Here is a 23,757-nt window from a genome sequence, read left to right as displayed (position 1 = left end):
AGTGGGAAGTAGGGGGACAGAGCACCGTGGTGAACGATTGGCTGGGCTGGGCTGCTGGTGGGGGAGAGAGCTTCGGACCAAGAACAAAAGAGGAGCGCTGGCGAGCTGGCTCCGGAGTAGGCGCTTCAGCCCGGCTCGGGCTCCTGTTCTAGGAAGAGGGGGAGGAGAGGGCCCGATGAGTGGCGGCTGGTGGGGGTGGGGGGCGCTCGGGTTTCACTGGGCAAGGCGACCGCGTACCTAGAAATTAAGCGGCCGAAGACTGCAAGCGCGGGGAGCAGCCGGGAAGGACGCGCGAGCCGGCGGGCGGGCAGGAGGGAGGGTGGGGGGGAGGGGGTGGGGGAAAGAAAAAAGGGGAGGGGAGGGGGAAAGGACGGCGGGCTGGGGGGTAGGGTGGGAGGGGGGATGTTGAGGGCGAGGGAGAACAATAATAAGATCGTGTTGGCGGCCGCTGCCTGAGGAGGAATTCAGAGCGAAACCCATCCGCGCCCTCACCGGGCTGGGAAGGGAAGCCCGCCGCCGCCGCCGGCGGGGGGATGAGGCGGGCGACGCGGCGGCTGTGACCAGCGGGCGGGCTCGCCTCCGCAGCTCCAGGAAGGAGCGAAGAGCTGCGGAGCCTGAGCCGCTGAGACGCGCTCTCTCCTGGACGCCGCGGGGTGACCGCGCGGTGGCCGCTGTGTCCCCTCCCCCACTGTCGGGGGCTGTGATTTGCCGGGGCCTGGTCCCCGTCCCCCTCCCCCCGCCCCGTCCTCCCGCCCCGCTCCCCGCCCCCTCCATCGCCGAGGCTCCCGCCGCCGCCGCTGCCGCCGGGGGAGAGAGGAGGCATCGCCCGGGCGAGTGCTGCTGCCGCCGCCGCCGCCGCCGCCGCCTCCTCCAAAGCCGCTTCCCTTCCCTTCCCGGCTCCGGCCCCGCCTCGCCCCGTCGCTTCCCTTGCCGTCCCGGCTCCGAGGCCGGGGAGGGGGGCGCGCGGGGCTCAGCCCGCAGGGGGGCGGCCCCCCGGGATCTTCGGCGGCAGCGTTTCAGGGAAGCAGAGGCGGCTCCGGATGGCGCGTCCGCGGCCCCGCGAGTACAAGGCGGGGGACCTGGTGTTCGCCAAGATGAAGGGCTACCCGCACTGGCCGGCCCGGGTGAGTACCGAGCTGACGAGCGGGCGAGAGGGCCCGGCCAGGGGCCCTGCGGAAGATGTCTCTTCGCCCACCATTTTCCTCCTTCTTTATGGCCACACGGACCCCCCTCACCTACCTATCTACCTACCTACCCACCCACCTGCCCCCCTTTGAGGCCAGCGCCCACCCTGCCCCTCCGCACCCGGAACCAGAGAATGAATCCCTGTCCTCGGTCTGAGGTTTGCGAGCCTCCTCCAGCCAGGAGACAGGAGCTAGGGCGGGGGGTTCGTTTTCTGTAAGCAAGGCGATGGAGGTGGAGGGCATCGATTTGGGGGCTTGGCAGTGCTGTGGGGTTCATGCTTCTGGGGTGCACCCTTCTCTTCCCCATCTTCTCTCCCCTTCCTCCTCCCCATCTCTCACCTCCCCCCTTTCCACCCCCCCGCAGGGAGGGCAGCCATCCTTTCTTCCGTCTGTAAGTGCACCAGCAGCTTCCGAAGAAAACAACTGCCCTTCCCCACAAAATCTGCCACACCGGCAGCAGCCACAGGCCCGAATGGTGCCTCTTATTCCAGAAAGTATCTGGTGATTGGGGAAATACACTTGGGAAGAAAACAAGGCCTGTAAAACAAGCCTGTTTTTGAAGCATCAACTCTTTCCAGGGTTGTTAATAAATATTCCAGATTCTAGGCCAGCCATCAGAGCAGGTAAGAGCAGCACAAATGGATTTCTAAACAAGTTAGGTAAATATTTGGAATGCTATATCCCTGGTGTTAATCCAAAGGAATATATGGGCTTCTTGGCAGTGGTCCATTTATCTTTCCATGCACCTTTCAAAATCTAGACTTGTTGAGTTTTCATTGGACACAGGTTGTGGTTCCATATGTTTGTTAGACTACTAATTTGTGTTAGGGGCTTCATACTGTTGTGTTCTCATCTTTCCTTTTAAATTGGCCTTGAGTAACAGGAAGCTTGCAAACTGTCACTGAGTAAAAAGCACAATAAGCAATTTTTCATCTCGTTTATTATAGCCACTCTTCATAGCAAGTTGGCTTTTCATGTTTCACTTTTGTTACCCATACACTCCAATACGCATTTGTGTATTTGTGTTTTTGGCCCAGTGCGCTCACTCTATCTCTCTCTCTTCCTACCTCTCTCTCTCTCTTTCTCTCTCTCTCTCATCTGAGTGAATTACATATTCATTGCTGTCCCACTTGATTGGTTCTATTAGGTGAGAATGATTGATGTTGACTGTGTCCTGCATGCTTTAATGAGTTGAAAGTTATGCATCTCTTATCAGTTTGCAACTGATAGAATTAACAGTATCAGGAATACAATGAAATGAGGGTTAAAGCATCTTAGATAATGTTAGTCAACTTAATTTTTTAAAAAGTGGGCATGGGGAAAATTAGATCTAATTAGAGAGTATGATCCATAAAACATTTTAAGACAAAGTCAAATGGAAAAGTACAAGACAAGGAAACAAAATACATACATCAAAAAAGGATGTCATAAAAAAGGGCCTAAGAGAAACTTAATGAAGTATGAATAATCAGTGGACAAGGGAGTTTTTCCCTTTTTCTTGGAGAAATAAGCTTCTGAATAGAAGAAATCACAGAACAAGAAGGAGAATACAGTGTTCACATTTATCTTAACTTATTTTGGTTCATATAGTGTCAAAAATATTTTGTTCTTTCCATATTGAGGCTATAAACTCTGCTCAAAGTTTTGTGCACATTAGAGCTGTTATTTTTAATATTCAGATAACCATATTAATTTTTAAGAAAGAAAGTTTATGACAATGGGAATGAAAGGGTAATTAAAAATCTGGAAGGTAAAAAGTGCTGCTGTGGATCATAAGGGGAGGGCCCATTATTCTTCAAGAAGTGAAAAGGGACTACAAAATTTAGATGCCAAAAAGGGGCCAGGCATAAAATTTATATGCTACCTTGCTAGATAGCCATAATTTTTCTCTGGTATGACTATAGAAATTATTTTCTAATAAAGTTGCTTTTAAAAATCCTTCTCCCTCCATCTGTTATGGTGGGGACAAGGAGAGAAAGATAGTCCTCTAAGAACGAAAAGGAAAAAATGAAGGAAATTTATATAAAACACCATAAATACTAGAAAACCCATACATGTTACCTACTATAGTATGCCAATGACCTGGGTGAAAGGAACAAAATGGACTCAGAGAAAATAGTCCCTATATAATATTTGTCCTTGCTGATTGTATCATAAATTTCAGGAAGGTGATAACCAAAGAAAAACATAGGTACACTCCCCAGAAATAAAAAAAGAAACTAAAGAAGCAGATAAAAGAGGTGGGGCAATGGTGGGAACAAGTAGGAAGGTACAATCTATATCCCTCTGTGTTCCCAATGTAAGCTCCTTATGAGTAGGAATAAAAGTTCTGTACTTTACTGTGAATGCTTAGTAAATGATAATAATTGGATTCTAACTAAGAATATTGTTAAAGTGGAATGTAGGGGATAAGAAGTTCAAGGCTAAATGATTCATTCCAGCAATTCTGTGATTATGCAGGGAATCTGTCATCAGTATTAGCTTCTAGTAGCTTTTATTTAGTGCTCACAAATAAATGTTATTCTTAAATACAAAAGTGAAAGCAAAACTATTTGCATTCTCTTTGTATCACTGTAGCTGGGTCACTGAGTGATGAAGGTTTGAGGGTCAACAAAGGAATACCTGATATAGGGCTAAAATAAAAGTGGAATTTCCCATCTTCTTTCCAATATTGTGAACAACAATGAGCAACAGATGAAAAAGGCAAGATAGATTAAAATCTACAACTTGAAAAAGAATTGTGAACCATCATAATATTCACTGTTACAGAATTGCAAAAGAGAAAGTAGACTGTTTAAAATACTAGTTGTAGGTAAAATAGGACATTTTCTTGGACATTGTGATTTAATAGAAGTTTTGTCATTAGGAAATTGCATTCAACAGATTATTCACAAATTATGAGAATTCTTGGCTCATGAATTTGATAGTGTATTTACTTTAGCTCATAAAAAGCTAATTTATAAATTTGGTCTAATTTTATATAAAAAATGAACAATCTGAACTTACAAAAAAAGTGTTGTGGATATCAAAACTGAAGGAAGTAATATAAGATAATTCCATTTTATACATGAACTTCCAAACACCATGAAGTTTTTCAAAGTGATCTGCAGGTTGAGTCATGGTGAATTGATAGAATATTAGTCTTGGCCGCAGGAGCTCTGATTCCCATCTCAGATACTTAATAGTTGTGTGACTAAATGAATTTCAGCCTCTCTGTGCTTAGTTCCCTAATCTGTAAAACAAGGATAATAATACTTATAATATCTACTTCACAAGAATTTTGTGAGGAAAATGCTTTGCAAACCTTTAAGCCCATATAAATGACTTATTTTTAGTTGAAGGATCTGAAGAAGTTAGTGAGTATATAACTCTTCAGATGTTTGAAGGATTGTTCTGTCAGGAGGGATTAAACTTGTTCTGCTTGGTCTCAAAAGATGGAAGTAGGTCGGACCAATGGGTGGAAGTTACAGGGAAGCAAATTGAGTGTACCTTTAAGGAAATATTTCCAGATAATTTGACTGGCCCCAAATCAGAACAATAGGTTTCCCAGTCACTGGAGAACTTCAAGCAGTGACTAAATAACCATTTGTCAAGCACGTTGTAGATAAGATTTATTATAGAATCACACAGGTTCTCTTCAATCCTGTTTTTCAATAATTTGATACAGAGCTGGAAGCCAAGGCTAGGGGCACAAGGGAGAGATCAAACAAACAAACAAGGTCATGCTGAACAGGCAATCCAGAACTGGGATGTGGGGGAAATTTAGAGGGGATGTAATAGTTGAGAATCAAAGATCCTTTGGTTTTTTGACCTGCCAGTAAAGCCAGAAGCCAGGATTATGTAAAAATCAGAACTCAGATGGGCAGAATGTCAAAGCCAGGCAGCTAATCAGCACAGTAGAATCAGAGTGAACCAGAGATAAGAGAACCTTGAAACCAATGCAGAACCCACTTTAGACGGGTTATCTTTTGTACCCTTCCCGTTGTAGCAAGAACCATTTTTTTTAATGGTCTTTGAAGGAATGGGAAGCTTAGAGTCTCTTGCTCAGAAAACCGTTAGCTTGAAGCCACTCACCAAACTGGGAAGAAAGTGATGGTGCAAAGTACTAATAGCTCAGTGCCTGAATGTACAGAGATACAGTTACTCTACATTGTGCAATATTAAACACCTCAAGCTCATGAATGTTGTTATGTGTCCAGAAAGGCAACTAGTGTCATCAATTCTTATTCTTCACTGAATGAAAGCCGTTCAGTGGATAGAATACTGTCTTCAATTCTTCAGGGACCTATACTTCTATTACTAATGCAGATTGTAGGTTTTAGATCTTTTCATGAGTTGATGTGGAGGAATGAAAATCAGCTCACGGTCATTCTTCTGGGGATGAGTTATTCTGAATTGAGCTAGGCTGGGTCCATAAGCCAGATATAGAGTCCATGCCTGTACTCAAAGCATTTCTAATTTGGTAGTACCTGTCAAGAGTTTCTATCCTCCTGGCATAACCTTTGGGAACTCAAGGTTTCTTCCACATTACAAAGAGGCATCAAAATATGAATTTATTGGAAGAATGGACAAAGTAGTTAAAGGTTTTATGGGGTTTTTTATTCCTGGAAGGAGGCATAGAGTTAAGCTATTATTGATAACACCTTATAGTAATTTAGAGTTTTTAAAAGGCTTTCACAGGGAAGAGTCTGGTAATGGTCACTATCAGCTAGATTAATTTTATCCAATTTATTATGTACCCAGAAGAAACAATTTAGAGTGAATTTATACTAAGCTGGGTTGCAGATAATTCAATGGGAAAAGTAAAATAATTCAGACAAATTGGGAAACATATATATGTAAACAGTGACTTCCACAATTTGATATACCTCAAAATGATATTCACTTCAATTCCAAATATAAAAAAGAGGTTTATGGTTTTCTTCCCCTATTCAAAAGGCCATCTGTATGTATGTGTGTATGCACACATACATATCCATATGTATCTCCCAGATTAATGTGATAATTTAACTGTGGGGGATGTTGATGCAATGAAAACATATCAATTACACAAAGATTGAAACCCTAATCTATAACTTCCCTTTGACAGGATATTTCCTGACTCCTTTAAAACTGTAATATTTAAAATTAATATTCTATGAAGTTAAGAATATTGCATCATTTTGGTTTTATATTATTTTTTGTTTTAAATGTAACAAGTGGCCTGATTTCTAACTAATATTTCAATGCATATATGATCTCATCAATGTGAATATTAACCAAATTAGTGCAGATTACAATCCCTTCTTGCCATCTTAATCTTCTGTGACTTTGATCTATGCCATCCTGTAAACTCCACATGCTCAGGACCTTACTCTTGTTCTTTTAACACTAAATGGGTACCAATAGAGCATGTAGCTATCCATCTATTATCTCTTTCCCTCTATCACCTTTTCTGGTTATATGTCTCTTTGATGATAATTTTATGCTCCTTTGCATACCCAGTTCATTATTGGTAATGTATTGCAACATATTTATATCTACCACATATTTCTTCTTTGATCTGTGGGTGACATTCAGTTTTCATTCCCTAGAGATTATGGTAGTTCATGTTTTGCATCCATGTAACATTATTAGAAGAATATTTGTATTTTTAAAAACAGTATTTTTTTTCAGGGAAATATTTGGGATTATTGAAAGCATTTGTGCAACTTCCCTCAGGCAAACAAGGCTGCTTTCTTTCTCCTGTGCAGGGCCCAACACAATATCTACCTCCAATGTTGTATCTATATATAGTGACATAAATATAGATGTAGCTATAGGCATGTAATTAATAATGATTAAAATGACAGCCAACAAGCATACAGTACCTACTATATGCAAGGCAATGTGCTAAGCACTTCACAAATATTTTTTCAACAATAAATATTTAATAAAGTTTCCATCAGTTAAGTGGTTTTCTATCTTTAAAAATTTTTTATTAAATTAATTAATTTAGAATATTTTTCCATGGTTACAAGATTCATGTTCTTTCCCTGATCTCCTCCAAACCCCCCTCCTGTAGCCGACATGCAATTCCTCTGGGTTTTACACGTGTCATTGATCAAGCCCCATTTCCATACCATTAATATTTGCACTAGGGTGATCATTTAGAGTCTTCATCCCCAATCATATCCCCATCAACCCATGTGATTGAGCATTGTTTTTCTTCTGTGTTTCTATTTTCACAATTCTTCTGAATGTAGATAGTGTTCTTTCTTGTAAATCCCTCAGAATTGTTCTGGATCATTGCATTGCTGCTACTAGCGAAGTCCATTACATTCGATTGTACCACAGTGTATCAATCTCTATATATAATGTTCTCCTGGTTCTGCTCCTTTCACTCTGCATCAATTCCTGGAGGTTGTTCCAGTTCATATGGAATTTCTCCAGTTTATTATTCCTTTGAGCATAATAGTATTCCATCACCAATAGATACCATAATTTGTTCAGCCATTCCCTAATTGAAGGGCATCCCCTCATTTTCCAATTTTTTGCCACCACAAAGAGCTCAGCTATGAATATTTTGGTACAAGTCTTTTGCCTTATGATCTCTTTAGGGTACAAATACAGCATCACTTCACAAATATCTCATTTGTTCCTCACAAAAATCCTGAGAGGTAGCTGCTATAATACACATTTTACAAATGAGGAAATGGAGACAGCAGTTAAATGACTTGCCCAAGGTCACACAGCTAAGTGTCTGAAGTCAGATTTGAGCTTGTCTCCCTAAACCCAAATCTAGCACTCTAGTCCCTGTGTCACCTTCATGTACATTCATAAATTAATGTGTATATATATATATGTATACATGATCCAAAACATATACATAATGGACTTGCTTTATGTAATCATCTAGAAAATAGTTCTTTATGCATGTGAGCTTTCTCATTTAGATAGACCAAATTCTTAGTCATTTTGGATTTTATTTAGAATTCTATGCAGTATTCTGGGCTTGATGTAATCTGTCAAATGTCACCTGAAAACTGCAACATCTGAAGGACCTTATTCTCCATAAGAATTATTTCTTCCATACGAATTTTGCCCTGGATATGTTGCAGATACTTTTGGCAAACATACATCTTTTTTTATACCTCATTTGATAGTGATAATCAGATCATCGAAGTTCTCTCTTGTTGAATTTATCTTGTAATCTTTTGTTAACTTATACACTAACCTTGTTAAGACAGAAGCCTTTAAGGAAACATTTTGTCCTGTCAATAAAATATCTTGTACGTAGTTAGCAAACAATAAGCACAGTAGAATTTTATATTCTCCATAACTTTAAGTCCATTTTATAACACAAATGTGCTTTAGAATATCATTTGCAAAAAAAATAATGTGCAAAATTACCAATTCTCCTCATATTTTCATCAAGGATGCCCTTGATAAAAATGTAAATTATTCTCAAAGATTTTATGAGGATGAGAATGTAGAATATGGAATGGTAATTATCATTGCTCTTTTATCCTCCTTTTTGGTATTATGACTGTGAGTTTTTCCAGTAGTTTGATATCTTTCCCTCTTACAGATATATTGAGAATAAAACCCATATTCTCTTCAAAATAATGCTGTCTTAAGCAGAGATGTCCTGTCTGATCTAGATGTTCTTCACTTATTTCTTTTCTTTAGTGACATTTCCACTTTTATAGCACATTAAAAATTATGATGTTAGAGTACGTATATGTTTGTGTCCAGCTTTGCAAAATTCCTTTACTACAATGGAATAAATAGTTTATAAAAATCTAGACATATATTTTCCACTTTCTATGTATTTATCATCCTTCCAGTTTCATCCTTAGATTCTTTCTGAATAATGTTTTAATTTTAATTTGTTTTTCCCTTTACATTTTATTTTTTTTGAGCTAATATTATTCATCATCTTTCTCCATTATTAAGATTTTTAAAATGAGGTAATTTCTTAAATCTGTGTTGCCTATGACTGTCACATCTTGCTGCTCGGTTAAGAAATAAAGTGTATGTTAGCTGTGATGGTTTCTAGGCTTTGTTAGCTTCCTGTTGAAATTACATTACTTACATAGATATAAACTTTGTAGGAAATGTTGATTATGTCCAGTGTCTGTTCCTTTATCCATTTCCCAGTTTTGCATTGATAGCTTATTTAAATAATTTATAGTTTGTTTAAATTATTCTAGTTTGCTGTTGGTTTTGCTCTTACACGATTATCTAACTATACACAGACAGCTACTTCAGAAATGATTTTCAAATGAGTAACTTAATAATTCCTTATTTATTAAGATATGTTCTGTTTTTTTGTGATGTTATTTGTATTGATGCCCTACTGCCATGCCTATGAAATTACTTGGTTTTAAATTTATTTTAAATAAAAATATTTCTTTTAAAACATTTTAGGGTTTTGCATTTCAATTTTCAAACTTAAAATTATGTGAAAAATTCATAATTTTTTAAAGGAAGAAAAGTCTTATGATGCCAAAATATATTACTTTATGGTAATGGATTTTTGTCTTAATAATTTTCCTTTGTGACCTTAATGAAGTTGTTTCACACCTTTCTGGACTCATAAATGTTCTTACAAATGAGTTAAATTAGAAGATTTTTATGATCCTTTCTTGCCTCCAAATTTGGCAATTCTAAGTGCCTTTCCCCCTTTTTCTTAGTTTTGCCAAGCTTCTTCCATTCTTCTTGACTGCTTTAGAACCTTAATTTACTATTTTAGCTTCTTCTCTTTTTCCAGGTTTCTTAGAGATCCTGCAGTACTAACCCTTTTCAGTTTTCCTTTCAGTGTTTACCCACATGCAGTTCTATTTTCTGCATACTGTATTATTATTTACCATAGTTTATATTGACCTAGAAACCATGCAAAGAATTTGTTGAAAAAAAACAGGAATTCTTTACTAGGGAAAAGAGGATTTGAGAGTGGCCCCAAAGTATTTGAAAGTCTGTTATGTTGAAGGAGGAATCATCTTATTTTGTTCTGCCCCAGAGGGCAACAAGCACAAAAAAAGGATTGAAGTTGGAGAGAGGCAGTTTAGGCTCAACATAAGGAAAACATTCCTTACATTTAGAATTGTCCCCAAATGGAAATAGTTCCTTGGGAAGCAGTAGGTCACCCCTCATTAAAGTGTTGCCCCTTGGTCTTCTTGTGAAGGTGACTATTTGCTCGGTGTTACAGAGAGAATTGTTTTACAGATAACCTTTGAGGTCCTAACTGTGAAATTCTGTGAATTACATAGTATATGATAATAATTCAGTTATTATAAATATGTATATGTTGACACAATCTCTAGTGCATAGGTCCCCAAACTACGGTCCACAGGCCACATGTGGCCCTCTGAAGCAATTTATCCAGCCCCCACCACACTTCCGGAAGGGGCACCTCTTTCATTGGTGATCAGTGAGAGGAGCACTGTATGTAGCAGTGCTGCAAAGTGCGACATCACTCATGTACAGTACTACTTCTGGTGACTTAATCCTTTGTGTGGTGCCTTGTTCTGAGAGTAACTGAAGGAGAACGAGGTGCTGCACAAAGGATTATGTGGCTGCACAATGGAAGACCTCAGCAAGGTGAGCGGTGATCTGGGGGAGGAGATTCCGTACTGTGTATGTTGTTGGAGGAGAAGGAAATGGAACTAAATGATCTATAATATTCCTCCAAGCTCCAAAGTTCTCTGACTATTGTTTAGGCCAACTGTCTCTAATAAGAGAGCATTATTTACTAAAAGATCTTGAGACTCTATCAGGTAGATATCAAAGTTGGTTCATACTGCTATTTTCCCCACCTATTCTATCTGTATAGTTGTATCAATTTACAGTTCTACCAACAGTGTATTAGAATCCCCATTTTTCCACATGCCCTCCAACATTTGTCATTTTGCCTATGTCTAAATATAGTTTTAATTTTTTCATCCCCAAACTGTCTGTTAATATCCTGTGATCATTTATCAATTGGGGAATGGCTCATATTGTTATGAATTTGACAAAGTACTCTTTATATTTTAGATATCAGAGTTCTATCAGAGAAACTGTCTATAAAAATTTTCCCCCAATTCTTTGTTTTATTTCTAATCTTGCCTACATTAGTTTTATTTGTATAACACATTTCTAATTTAATGTAATAAAAATAATCCATTAAAGCATCTCAGAATGCTTTCTGTCTCTTGTTTGTAAATTCTTTTCTTATCTATAAATGTGATAGGTAACCTGTTCCCTGTTCTTTGAGTTTGCTTATATCTCCATTTATGACTAGGTCATGTATCCATTTTGATTTTTTCTTGTTAAATGGTGTAAGATTTTAGTCGATACTCAGTTTTTACCAGACTGTTTTCCCAACAATTTTTATCAAAATAGTGAATTCTTATCCCCAAAACTTGAATCTTTACTTTTATCAAACACAAGGTTATTATAATCAAAAGGGATGGGCTTGAGAAATGTTGTAGAGGTTGAATTGATAACTCTTGGCAATCTAGTGGATATGAAGATTGAGGGAAGTGAAAAAATTAAGGATGTCTCATAGTTGTGAACTGGTATGACAATAAGAATCAACAGAGACAGATAGATTAAGAAAAGGGGTGGGAAGAAGATAATGGATTTCAGAAATAGTGAGTTTGAGATCCTGGTTGGATATTCAGTTGGAAATATTCAATGGGTAGTTGGTAATAAGAGTTTGGACCTCTAGAGAGAGGCTGGATATCTGGAAGTCATTTGCAGAGATGATAGTTGAATCAATGGGAGCTGATTAGATCATTGAGAATAAAGGATAGGGAGAGAAATGAAGAGAAACAAAGCTTAGAGTTCATCCAGAGTTAGGGTATGGTATATAAATGATGACTTAGTAAAAAAGACTGAGAAGGATTGGCCAGACAGGTAGGAGAACCAAGTGTCGACATGGAATCTAGAAACCCCAAACTTATAGCCTAGTAAGATCTGATGAACTCCAAGTTTTAGGACTAGCTTTTAAATTGGAGATCCCAAAGTTTGTATTTGTTCCCTATTCCTTTGAGAATCCGAGTGACTCTTGTCTCCAGAAGTCTTTCCCAGTATATCACACCCTCCTTCTAAGGATCAAACTCTAGACCTTCAGCTTTTGAGACTGACATACTGCCTGCTGCACCAAAGAGTCACTTTGCTTGGGCTTAGCCTCCACCTCTAGTGGATTGTCTTTACCTCTGGGTATTATTCAATCTGAAACTACTAGTCTGAGATTCCCTTCAGGATGGTTTCTCACAGAAACAGGGAACAAGCACAAACTTTGGGGTCTTCAATTTATAAGCTAGTCCTAAAACTTGGGGTTCATTAAATGTTATTAGGCTACAAGTTTGGGGTTTCTAGATTCCATGTCAACACAGGAGAAACCAATGTCAGGAAAACCAGTAGGAGAGAATACTCTGTGTCAAATGCTGTATAGAGAGGTAGAGAAGGTCAAAGACTAAGAAAAGGCTATCAGCATTAGCATCTAAGATATCACTGGTAACCTTGGAGAGAGCAGTTTGAATTGAATGATGAAGTCCAAAGTTAGATGTGATAAAGAATTATTTCTTCAGATGATATTAAGATCAAAGGAAGGCATTTTAAGGATTAGACATGGGTATATATGTAGGCAGCAGGGAAGAACCAGTATCGAAGGCAAAATTAAAGGTTAAAGCGAAGATAACTGAGAGTACAAGGTGCCAAAAAACATGGAAGATAACAGGGTCAAGGGCACAAAAAGTTTTGACATTTAGAATGTGAAAGACAAGTGAACCCTCTTTTCTCAGTAAAATATGAGTCAAAAACTGTGGGAAGGGACAAAAAGGGTAAGGTGGGTAGTGGGAGTAAGTTATTTTGATTAAGTGAAGCAACTAAAATAAGGAGGAGGCTTTGAACAGAAGGAACTAGAAGGATGGGGCACCCTTCATAAAAAGAGAAATTAGGAAGAGCAATGAGTTTGAGGGGAAAGGTAATGTAATTAAAACTCATCTGTGCCTGTTCAGCCTGTGTACTATTCAGCCCTTCTCATTGAAAAATAAAAAGTGTGTGTGGGAAGTAAGGGGAGTTGTCTCATTGATCACTTCTCTGAAATGCAGAGCACCCTGGTAGTTTCTGAGGGTAGGGTGTAAGTATTCTTGGGGAAGGGAGATGGGGATTGTAATAGAAATTTGACAGAATAATAAATAGGTCAAATTAAATTATATACTTCCCACCCTGAGGGACCCATGCCTAGTGAAGCTGTAAAAGGCCAGCCATAGGAAAAAGAGTGTTAAAGGGAATGAAGATACACCCATGATTGGGGGAAGAGTTGGATGAAATACATATTCCCATCTTTTGACTGTTTGATCACCCACCCTTGAGATCAAATGATAGTCTTCTTGGCATAAAGCCCCAACTCCCCACTTTGGACATTCCTGGTCTAAATAATATGTACACAGATTGATATAGTGGAAAAATTCCTGACCTGAAGTCAGGAGAGACTGAGGTTGAAATCTCAACTTTGACGCTTATTTTTATGACTTAAAAAAAGCCATAACCTCAATTTCTTCATCTGTGAAATAATAATAATAATAATGCTTGAAATATTTGCCTCAGAATTTTTGTGAAGAACTTTGCAAATCTTATAGTGCAATATAAATTTGAATTTATATTACACACTCATGTATCAGGACATCTTGGCTTAATGTCTGCTGCCAAGTTTTCTATAATATAACAGAATTTTTATTGGGGTTACTAACTGATAAAACAAAAAATTTCTAAAAGGTTTATTTTATGTGTTTTAATAAAGACTGAAGTCAGTTTAAAAATGAGAATTTAAAACAGTTTAAAAATAAGCAACCTGCAAAGATCCCTTGGATCATCCATATATGGTCCACTTATGAAATAAATCACTTTTAGAACACAAGATCTTAGAATCTTGGAGTTGAAAAAAGACTTTAGAGGTGAAATGTAAGGGAATATTGTGTAAGCATGTTTGTGAAGAATTGCTAACCTATAAAAGATATTTGCCCTTCATAGCCTCTAGTTCTCTGTATGTGTGAGATGAAATAAAATGATATATTTGTGAAAATATTTTAAAAAGCATATACAAATAAAATACAGGTTTTTTGTTAGTTTTTTAAGCCAATAAGAACCAAGTTCATGTCTTAATTGGGTTAGATATATAGTAGATTTCAGTAAATATTTACCAATTGGCTGCTTTTATTTGACTACATAGGAGGTTTATCTTCATATAACTTCTTACCTAGTTTGTACCCCAACTCCTGAACTTACATGTCACTTAGCATGCATCTGATTGTAAGAGAATTGAGGATTTAGGGAAAGATTGGTGAAAGTCTGGAAATCTATAATGTGCTTTACCACCCTCTTCACAGTCTTAAAAGAGTGTCATAGAATACAGCAAGGGCTCTTGAATGAACCTCCTTTTTCTTGCTTCAAAGTACAAGCCCTTGAATGTTCTAGAATTTCATGAAACTATGTAGAGGTTGAGATATTTAACTTCCTAAATATGGAAGTCAAAGATAAGCCGAAGGTTAACCTTTCAGTTTTTATGTTTACAGTATTTTAAAGTTTATTAATAGTAGCAAATTTGAAATTTGCTTTTACCAAATATTCCAAAAATGATTTGAAGGAAAAATAAATTGTGGGGGCAGGGGTGGGGGTGGGGGGGGGATGTCTAATTCAGAATAGTGAAATGGTCTGATCTGCTGGTACCAGCTACTGACCTGTGTTTTCTTTGTCTTTACACCTGAAATCAAATGCCTTAGTTAAAACACCTTACAATTTGGGAGAGACTGCTAATGCCTTTTCTATATAGAAGAAACATTATAATGCATTCTTTTCCATTAGTTTACTATTTGGTGAGACATAGCAAGTAGAGAGAACCCTGGGCTAATATCTAATGACTTCTCATTTCTAGCTGTCACACTGACCTGTCTAATGAGACTTGGAATTGGGGAGGAAAAAACTGATAGTGAATTCTCTCTCAGGTAATATGAGAAGATTAAGCAAATCAGTTTTCCAAAGTACTTTGTTTGATCTTAGAATGAGGTACTTATGTTTTGTTTCAGTATAGTTTTGTGGAGAACTATAGTTGAATCAAATGGCAACAAATAGTTTTAAATTTCATGTTCATATGTAAGAAAAGCAATTGAGGTCTATGATATGATTCTCACATTTGGTCCTGACATATTTTCATTACAGCATTTTCCAATGCAAAACACACACAAACTCATACACACAGACAGATGTTTGAAACCACTCAACTTCTATCCTGATGTTAATGTTGTGAGAACATAAAAATCCATATTTGTTTAGATCCCGGAGCCCACTGTTTTCCCTTAAACAGATAGGAAAATTAGAAGATGCCTCTAAATTCTAATTAATTACATTTTAGGGGGCTGTCATCTATGAATTTAATCCAAATCTAAACTCTTCTATATTTTCAACCTAGTACAGTATGCAGCAATTACATACCCTCCTAGTGTAATAAGCTCCAAATGTTTAGTCCCTGCAATTACCATATGTCTACTGGAAGACCACAATGTTTTACTTGGAATAGATCTTAGAGTAGATGGGTCTATCCTGGTTTTGCTGAGTATGTTGTCTCTACATCTAGAATATTGCCAGATTGACAGGGCAGTTCTGTAGTTAAATAGTTCCCCAGTTAACTCTGTGGGGTTAAACGTGACCAAACATCATACTTAAACTCTGGGAGGTTGAAGGCATCCAGGCATATAAAATGCACCATTAATTTCAATATTTCCTTCTCATTGGATTTATATGTTAATTCATATTTCCTAATTTCTTGCTCCAATTGGGTAAAATAGTTATATATAATAATGGAATAATCTAAGTTTAATGTTAGAAGAGATTTGAAAGTTTGCATGAATTGTCATAAATCAATTTTTAGCTTGTCACATTTAGTTTTCCAATTGATATATGACAAAAGAGCTACACTTTCATAAAAATCTTTTATTAAATACTTGGAAGTAGTGTAGCTTTCAAGATATTCATATGTAATCATACCAGTCATTGGAGTATTATAGCAATATAATTACAGACATTATAGGGCCTACTAAGAAGTTTATTTTTTAGTATGTCAATAAGACCTCTTGTAAAACCCATTTAACATACATACACAAAAACATACACAAAGGTAGATGGACTTGATAGTAACAAGATTTAGTTGTTACTATATTTAATTTTTTATTATTTTGGGTTTTAAAGCAACTTAGGGAATTAACAGAATAGTTTTTATGGGTAAAATTGCAACTTTTACTTATTGGCCAATTGATCCAAACCCCCACACCAAATGAATGAGTTGGAGAAATTTACTTTTCCAATAGTACTCAGATAAGAATTTATTAGCAAATAAATCCAATATTAAAGACATAGATTTCTTAACCAAAAGACTATGAGAATATTCACATTTTGAGGTTTATTTCAATCCTTTAGTATAATATTAGATAACTCCTCTACTTTTCCAAAAATAAAATTTTATCATTGAATTCACTTAGAGACTGATTAAGGTCTCTTAAGAATCTTCTTCATGGAGGCAGCTGGGTAGCTCAGTGGATTGAGAACCAGGCCTAGAGATGGGAGGTCCTAGGTTCAAATCTGGCCTCAGCCACTTCCTAGCTGTGTGACCCTGGGTAAGTCACTTGGCCCCCATTGCCTAACCCTTACCACTCTTCTGCCTTGGAGCCAATACACAGTATTGATTCCAAGACGGAAGGAAAGGGTTTATAAAAAAAAAAAAAGAATCTTCTCCATATTTCTCTTGAAGGTAAGAGTTAAATTTAGTGACTTGGGAAATAAGCTAGTTTAGTTCTTTTTTTCTTTGTCCTCAACAGTTATCACAGGAGAGTTTCCATGATATACTTGCCAATTCCTTACAAATTAAAGAGAATTTTTTTATAATGTACTAGTTAAGACAGTTCTGACAAAGAAAAAGTTTGTCATCATCTTCTTCTCTATCCTCTCCATATTTTTCTCAAAAATATCAAAGAACAAAGTACATTCACACAGTCCATGACTCCACTTGAAGAAACAACTCACAGCAAGATATTTTTTCAATTGACTTTAAGCATAAACCAATTTTTCCATAACGTTCCATTTGACTCTTAAAAATATGGTAATAGCAAACAATATTTAACATCTGTTGGAGAGCCAAGTGAAACAAATTATATATATATATGTTATATATATATATATAATGTAATACATACTATATGTAAAATTATGTATATTATATAATCCATTGTGTATAGTATATTATATTATTCATGTATAACATGTAAAATGATGCATTATGCATGTACACACATATATTTTATATATATATATATTTATGTATGGTAGGATAACCTTTGTTGGTTATTTCAATTGCTTTAAAAAAAAAGTACTCTGTAGAGAAATGATTGATTTGGCAAAGGCAAGGAAAGGATCCACCACAACTGTAGAGCAATGAAATGTGACTTATCCATTGGTTATTTAATGGAGCCAATGGCAGGACCATGGAAAATATTTAACTGTAAAAGGATCATGTGATGTATATAACATATATTTTCTATGTACAGACTACTATATTAAGAGCTAAAGGGAATATATACAAAGTTTAGATAAGACATAGTTAAATGCATTGGAGAACTGTAAAATTAAATGCTCCTTTTTAAGGTAGCTATTAACAATCAGGGAATTTTTTAAAAGTTGCTGCAGGAAAGTATAAAGAGAAGGAAGAAAGATGGCTAAGGACTGTGTGATAGTGAAATTACTTTTAAAGACTGGTATATATATTAATTTAAGATCACCAAGGAATTCAGCTATGTAATTCCTAAATGAAACACTCAAGTCAGCTGCCAACTTTTTTATGATGTTTTAATTACAAACAGGAGGAAGAAAGTATTAGAGAGAGAGAGAGAAGGAAATGGGAGAGAAGGAAAGAGGTTTAAATACCCACTCTGCTCAGACTGAGCCAAAGCGGCTTTAAGGCCCAGGATAGCCAAGGCAAGGAAGGAGATCAGTCCTTATCACTCACATGACCAATCTGGAGAAAAACAGTCCTTGGGCTCCTCCAACTCCAAGCACCAGCCTCCCACTGCCTCTAGCCCTTCTCACAGGAAGACACAAGAACTCCAGAGGCTGTTCTTTACCTCACTTTCTGCGTCTCACATGTGCCAATGGTGGCTCTAGCTTGACCTAGGACCACCCAGAGGTCTGTCCTTTTTGCACATGTCTGTTGAAGGCCATATTCTCAAATAATTAAATCTTGATTTTTGCTGCAGCCGTTCCTAATCTTGTTACCCTGAGTTGGGTGGAGATTGTAGTTTCCAAGACCTGATTCTATTATTCCAAGTATCTCTATTGTTATTGATCAGGAAATAGCTAAATTCCATCTTCTAAAGAATGGTCTGAATAGGGTGGAGTAGTTTTGAAATTCACAACTGACCTTTAAAAAGCGGCACATTAAAAAGTCAGGGAGCAATGGATGCAACAGTTATAGAGGATCTAGGGAAGGAGTTGTTTCCTGCTTCAAATATTTTATAATTTTTCACATATAGTAGAAATGCCTACAGAACAAGAAACCCCACTGAACCTGAAAATCATGAGTTCCCACAATCCAAAAATATATGACAATCTTGTACTCAAAAACTGCTTGCTTGAACAAAGACATGAAAAAATAAATTTTAGAAATTGCCATGACCATTTAAAAATCTATTATTTATCTAATTTTTATTAATCTAATTACCAGTGGCCATAAGGCAGGAATGGGAAAAGGACATGTGTTGATAACTTTCTTATCTAGGTGGTACAGACTAGGTTATTAACTCCACTAAATTTTTACTTCACAAGAATTTTCAAGTTTTTCTTTCTCTTTAAAAAAAAAAACCCAACCAATTCCACCAGGTTATCACTTATAGCCCATGTGTTATCAATTTATACCTATTTCAATATTATTCATTTTTATAATAGAGTAATCTTTTAAAACCAAACCCCCAAATTATATACCCATATAAACAAATGATGAATAATATGTTTTTCTTCTTTATTTCTACTCCCACAGTTCTTTCTCTCAATGTGAATAGCATTCTTTCTCATAAGTCCTTTGGGATTGTCCTGGATCATTGCATTGCTACCAGAAGCAAAGTTGATCACATTTGAGCGTTCCACAATGTTTCAGTTTCTGTGTACAATGCTTTCTTGGTTCTGCTCATTTCACTCCACATCACTTCATGGAGGTCTTTTCAATTCATATGGAAATCAAGCAGTTTATTGTTCCTTATTCCATCACCATTACATAACAATTTCTTCAGCCATTCCTCAATTTATAATTACATATGAGAAATTAAGGTACTGTGAAATGATATGCCTTACCCAGAAAAAAGCTAGGGACACCCCCTCATTTTCCAATTTCTTGCCACCACAAAGAGTGCCACTATTAATATTTTTGTACAGCCCTTTTAAATTATCTCTTTTGGTTACAAACCCAGTAGTGGTATTGCTAGATCAAAGGACATGCATTTTTTAAAGCCCTTTGGGCGTAATTCCAAATTGCCTTCCAGAACAGTTGGATCAATTCACAACTCCACCAGCAATGCATTAGTGTCCCAATTTTGCCACATCTCCTCCAACATTTATTATATTCCTTTATTGTCATTTCAAAATTTTCTGTTTTCCTTTATGTCAGACTAGAATTTTGTGGAGCAGGATATGTTGTAGAAAGAATACTGTCCTGGGAATCAGAAGATCTTGGTCTAGTCTATCCTTAACTAGCTTTTCTGGATAAGGCATATCATCTCCCCGTACCTTAGTTTCTTCATATGTAAAGTAATTGCAAATTGAAATATAAGTAGCTCTCTAAAATCCTTTCCAGTGCTATGTCTTATCCTGTGAAGTGGAATTATTTTTTTTCCATCTCAGATTATAAAATACTAGCATTTTAGAGCTGGGTGTAATTTTAGAGATTATGATTCAGTACCATTTTATAGATGAGGAAACAGGCAAAGGAGATAAAGTGACTAGTCTGAGGTCACACAAATAGTAAGTAGCAAAGTTGGAATTCAGACTCACATCCTGTTTTGAGATCTGGTTTTCTCTTTTCTATACTATGTCAGCAACTTCTAGTCTAAGTTTATTGTGATTTAAGGATTCACAATTACATTTTTATTATTCCATCCCCAAAGCTGACTATTCTTGAGTGTTGCTGAATTAGCCCCCCTGCCCACTTTTTTCAGAACCATCTCTAGACTATCCCACTTTAAAAAGATGACCTGTCATGTTTCATGAATTTCTAATGCATTTTGAACCCTTTGGGGGGCTTTAGGGGAAGATTATTTTTCCTTCCAGGCTTATTCTGCTTAAATATCATACAAATTATTTTACATTTTTATGAGATCTTTCAAAGATATTGACATCTTCATTGAACATATGGCTACTGAATTGAAGATTTGGTTGCTAGCAAGTGTTTGAAATATTAAAAATGTGTAAGAGATAAATTCATACATATATATAAAGAACTCTTGAAAGAGTTCTGATTAGAAGTTTGTAGTCTATACAAGACTGTTCTTGCCTTCAGCACTTTTACTGCGTGACTAAAAACTGTTAACCCATATAAGTGAACTGTTACTATATTGAGTCCATTTATGATCAAGGTTGTCTATGTAGCATAATACTGTTTTTAATAATAGATTAATCATATGTTGGAGCTCCATGTTGACTAATTGAATTAATCATTAATCAGCACCTTGGGAAAATTCCTCTGTAGGAGCCAGGACTTGAGAAGAACTGCAGGATTTTGGATATATCAAATCAAGTCCTAGTGATTCCTTAGATTGTCTTTTACTTCACAGATATCTTTGATACTACTAGATATCCCTTGAGATAACTATGGGTAGAATACTGAGTCTCGGCCCACCTTTGTAGAGTTCAGGGTTGTGAGGTAGGTATATCTCAAAGTTTGCAGTCATCATTTGTTAACAGAGCTATCCTCTTATCCATTGGGTTTTTATTAGAGCTTTTTGCTAGAGATTGTGCTACTCATTTTGTGGCATTAAATTATTATCTCCCATTGGAGAAAACTAAGGGACATGCTAAAGCCAACTTTGATCTCTGTTCAGAAGAGCTGATTATTAAACTTTTAGCATGAGAATTTACAGATTGGCAGATGCTGCAGATTAGGTCTTGATTTATTGTTTTGTTGATTGACTTTAGACAATGATGGAGAAAATATTAACAATGCAGATTAAACTGAAAAGTGTGATGTGCATATATATTTTTGGGGAGAATTGATTGTTAAACATTTACTAACATATTACTGAATAAAACTATTATATTTGATATGCAGAAGTAGAAGAGGCTATAGCAGGGAATATCCTTCAATAATGGAAGGAAGTAGTTGTTCCCCTAATGCAATTTACAGCTCTTCTGACATGCTTTGATATATCATCTATGGTCAACCTAATGCTGATGATTTCTTCAAATTTAGTTAAGCTGATCATCAAAGGATAGACATACAGTCAATTATAAATTCCACATTCAAAGCCCTTCTTGCTTGGTAGGCTCTCTCAGTGTTTGTGCTCCACCTTCTTGCCATGGGAAGACTTTGTTTAATAGAGGATATGCACATCTATACTGCCATTCCAGGGGAAGGAAAGCCCCTAACAATCTAACCTTCCAAATGTTGCTACATTCATGGTCAATGTGGATATATCAATCAGTTAATCATTCAACAAATATTTATTAGGCAATACCAGGCACTGTGATCTCTTCTTTTAAGAAGCTTACATTATTGTTAAGGAGACAAAAACTTATATAGATCAGGTTATATAATACAATATGTTGTCAAACAAATACAAAATAGGTGGGAAGGCATTAGCAGCTGGGGAGACCGGGAAATTCTTCCTGGAAATATGACATTTGAGCTGAATCTTAAAGAAAATCATGATCATAAGAGTTTGAGTTTGGAAAAGAGAGAATTTAAGGCACAGGGGATCATGTGTAATTGAAGAGGAATAACAAGTAAGTATGGCTAGATTGTAGGCTCCATGGAAGCAATAGAATATAAGATTAGAAAGGTAAAAAGGGCTGAGGTTCTGAAGAACCTTAAATACCAAATAAGCATTTTATATTTGATCTGGAAGGTAATAGAGAGCAATTGGAGTTTACTAAGTTGGAGGAGGGATGTTACATGGTCAGAAATATGCTTTAGGAAAATCATTTTGGTAGCTTTATGGAGTCAGGAGAAACTTAAGGCAGAGGTACAATTCAAAGGTTATTGCCAAAGTGTAGGCAAGAAGTGATGAGGGCATGCAAAAAGGGGGTGGCCATGGTGAAAAGAAGACAAGTCAAAAATGTTGCAGAGGGAAAAAATCCAAGATTTCATGACTGATTGACTATACAGAGTGAATGAGATAAAGGAGGTTAGGATGTTAACTATGTTGTAAACCTGAATTATCTACATAATGATGATGATAATTAGACCTATGGAAATACACAGTATCACCAAATGAGAGAGTATAGATAGAAGAAAAAAAAAGAGGACCCAAGACTGAGCCTTGGGGAACATCTATAGTTAGTGAGGATGACATGAATGAAGATCTGGTAAAACAGACTGAGGAGTGAGTAGGAAAGTTAAGAGAAGAAGCAAAAGAGAGCAGTCATTTAAAAAAAACAAACTAGAGAAATTAGTGTTTCCAAGAGAAGATTGTCATCAATATCAAATGTTGCTCAGAAGTTATAAAGGATGATAATACAGAAGTCCATTAAGAGAGCATTGGTAATTTTTGGAGTTATTGTTTCATTGATTGATGAGATCAGAAGCCAGATTATAGAGAATTTAGTAATTAGTGAAGAGAGAAAATGGAAGCACCAATTATAGCCTGCTTTTTCAAGGAGTTTAGCTTGAAAAGGGGAGGAGAGATAGAGGACATAACTGTTGGTCATGGTAAGATCTAGTGTGGGATTATGTTCGGAGAAAATGGACATGTTTACAGGCAACAGAGAAGTAACAGCTTGTATTCCTGGGACAAAAAAACGCCATACCCAAGGAAAACTCATCAGGAAACTCATCGTCCTATGAGATTACGTCAGCTTTAGTATTCACTTCTCTCTGGTACCTTCATTACCCTTATCCCTTCTGATTAGAGGAGATAGAGAAAAGAGTTCTTCCTAAAGAGGAGTTCCATAGAACTCCTCCTTGTAAAGAGGGTTTCTAGACTAAGCATGTCTTCATTTCTCACCAACTTGCACTCCTAGAACTGGATTCCTCAGTGTCCCTGAGAAAACTCTCCATTAGGAAAGATTTCATCCTGCAGGACTAAATCATCTTTGCTCATAAATCTTGGAATGGGCTCTACCATTTCCCCATGTTTCTTTCTCATCCCTTTCTACCTTGACTTTTCAGCTTCCTTTTGTGTACTGTCTTCTCCCATTAGACTATAGACACTGCTTGAGGTGTCTTGAGCAGAGATTGCCTTTCATTTTCACATTTGTATCTCCACCTCTTAGCATAATGTCTGGCACATAGTATATACTTAATAAATGTTTATTGATTGACTGACTGAGACCAAAGAATAGACAGTTGGGGAAATCTGTTGGAAAAGATAGA

General features: G+C 37.1%; 1 protein-coding gene across 1 annotated transcript in view; it reads left to right on the top strand.

Moving 5' to 3' along the window:
- The first annotated feature begins 387 nt into the window (after positions 1-387).
- HDGFL3 (HDGF like 3) overlaps positions 388-23,757 on the top strand; it is a 95,311-nt gene continuing 71,941 nt past the window's right edge. Inside the window, exon 1 of the mRNA XM_007479239.3 lies at positions 388-1,124. Coding sequence (XP_007479301.1) covers positions 1,041-1,124 — 84 coding nt within the window. The 5' untranslated portion in view covers positions 388-1,040. The remainder of the gene's footprint in view (positions 1,125-23,757) is intronic.

This window comes from Monodelphis domestica, chromosome 1, assembly GCF_027887165.1.
Source record: "Monodelphis domestica isolate mMonDom1 chromosome 1, mMonDom1.pri, whole genome shotgun sequence".
NCBI classification, from domain to species: domain Eukaryota; kingdom Metazoa; phylum Chordata; class Mammalia; order Didelphimorphia; family Didelphidae; genus Monodelphis; species Monodelphis domestica.
The sequence above is the reverse complement of the archived record's forward strand: the minus strand, read 5'-3'. Positions and strand labels throughout refer to the sequence as shown.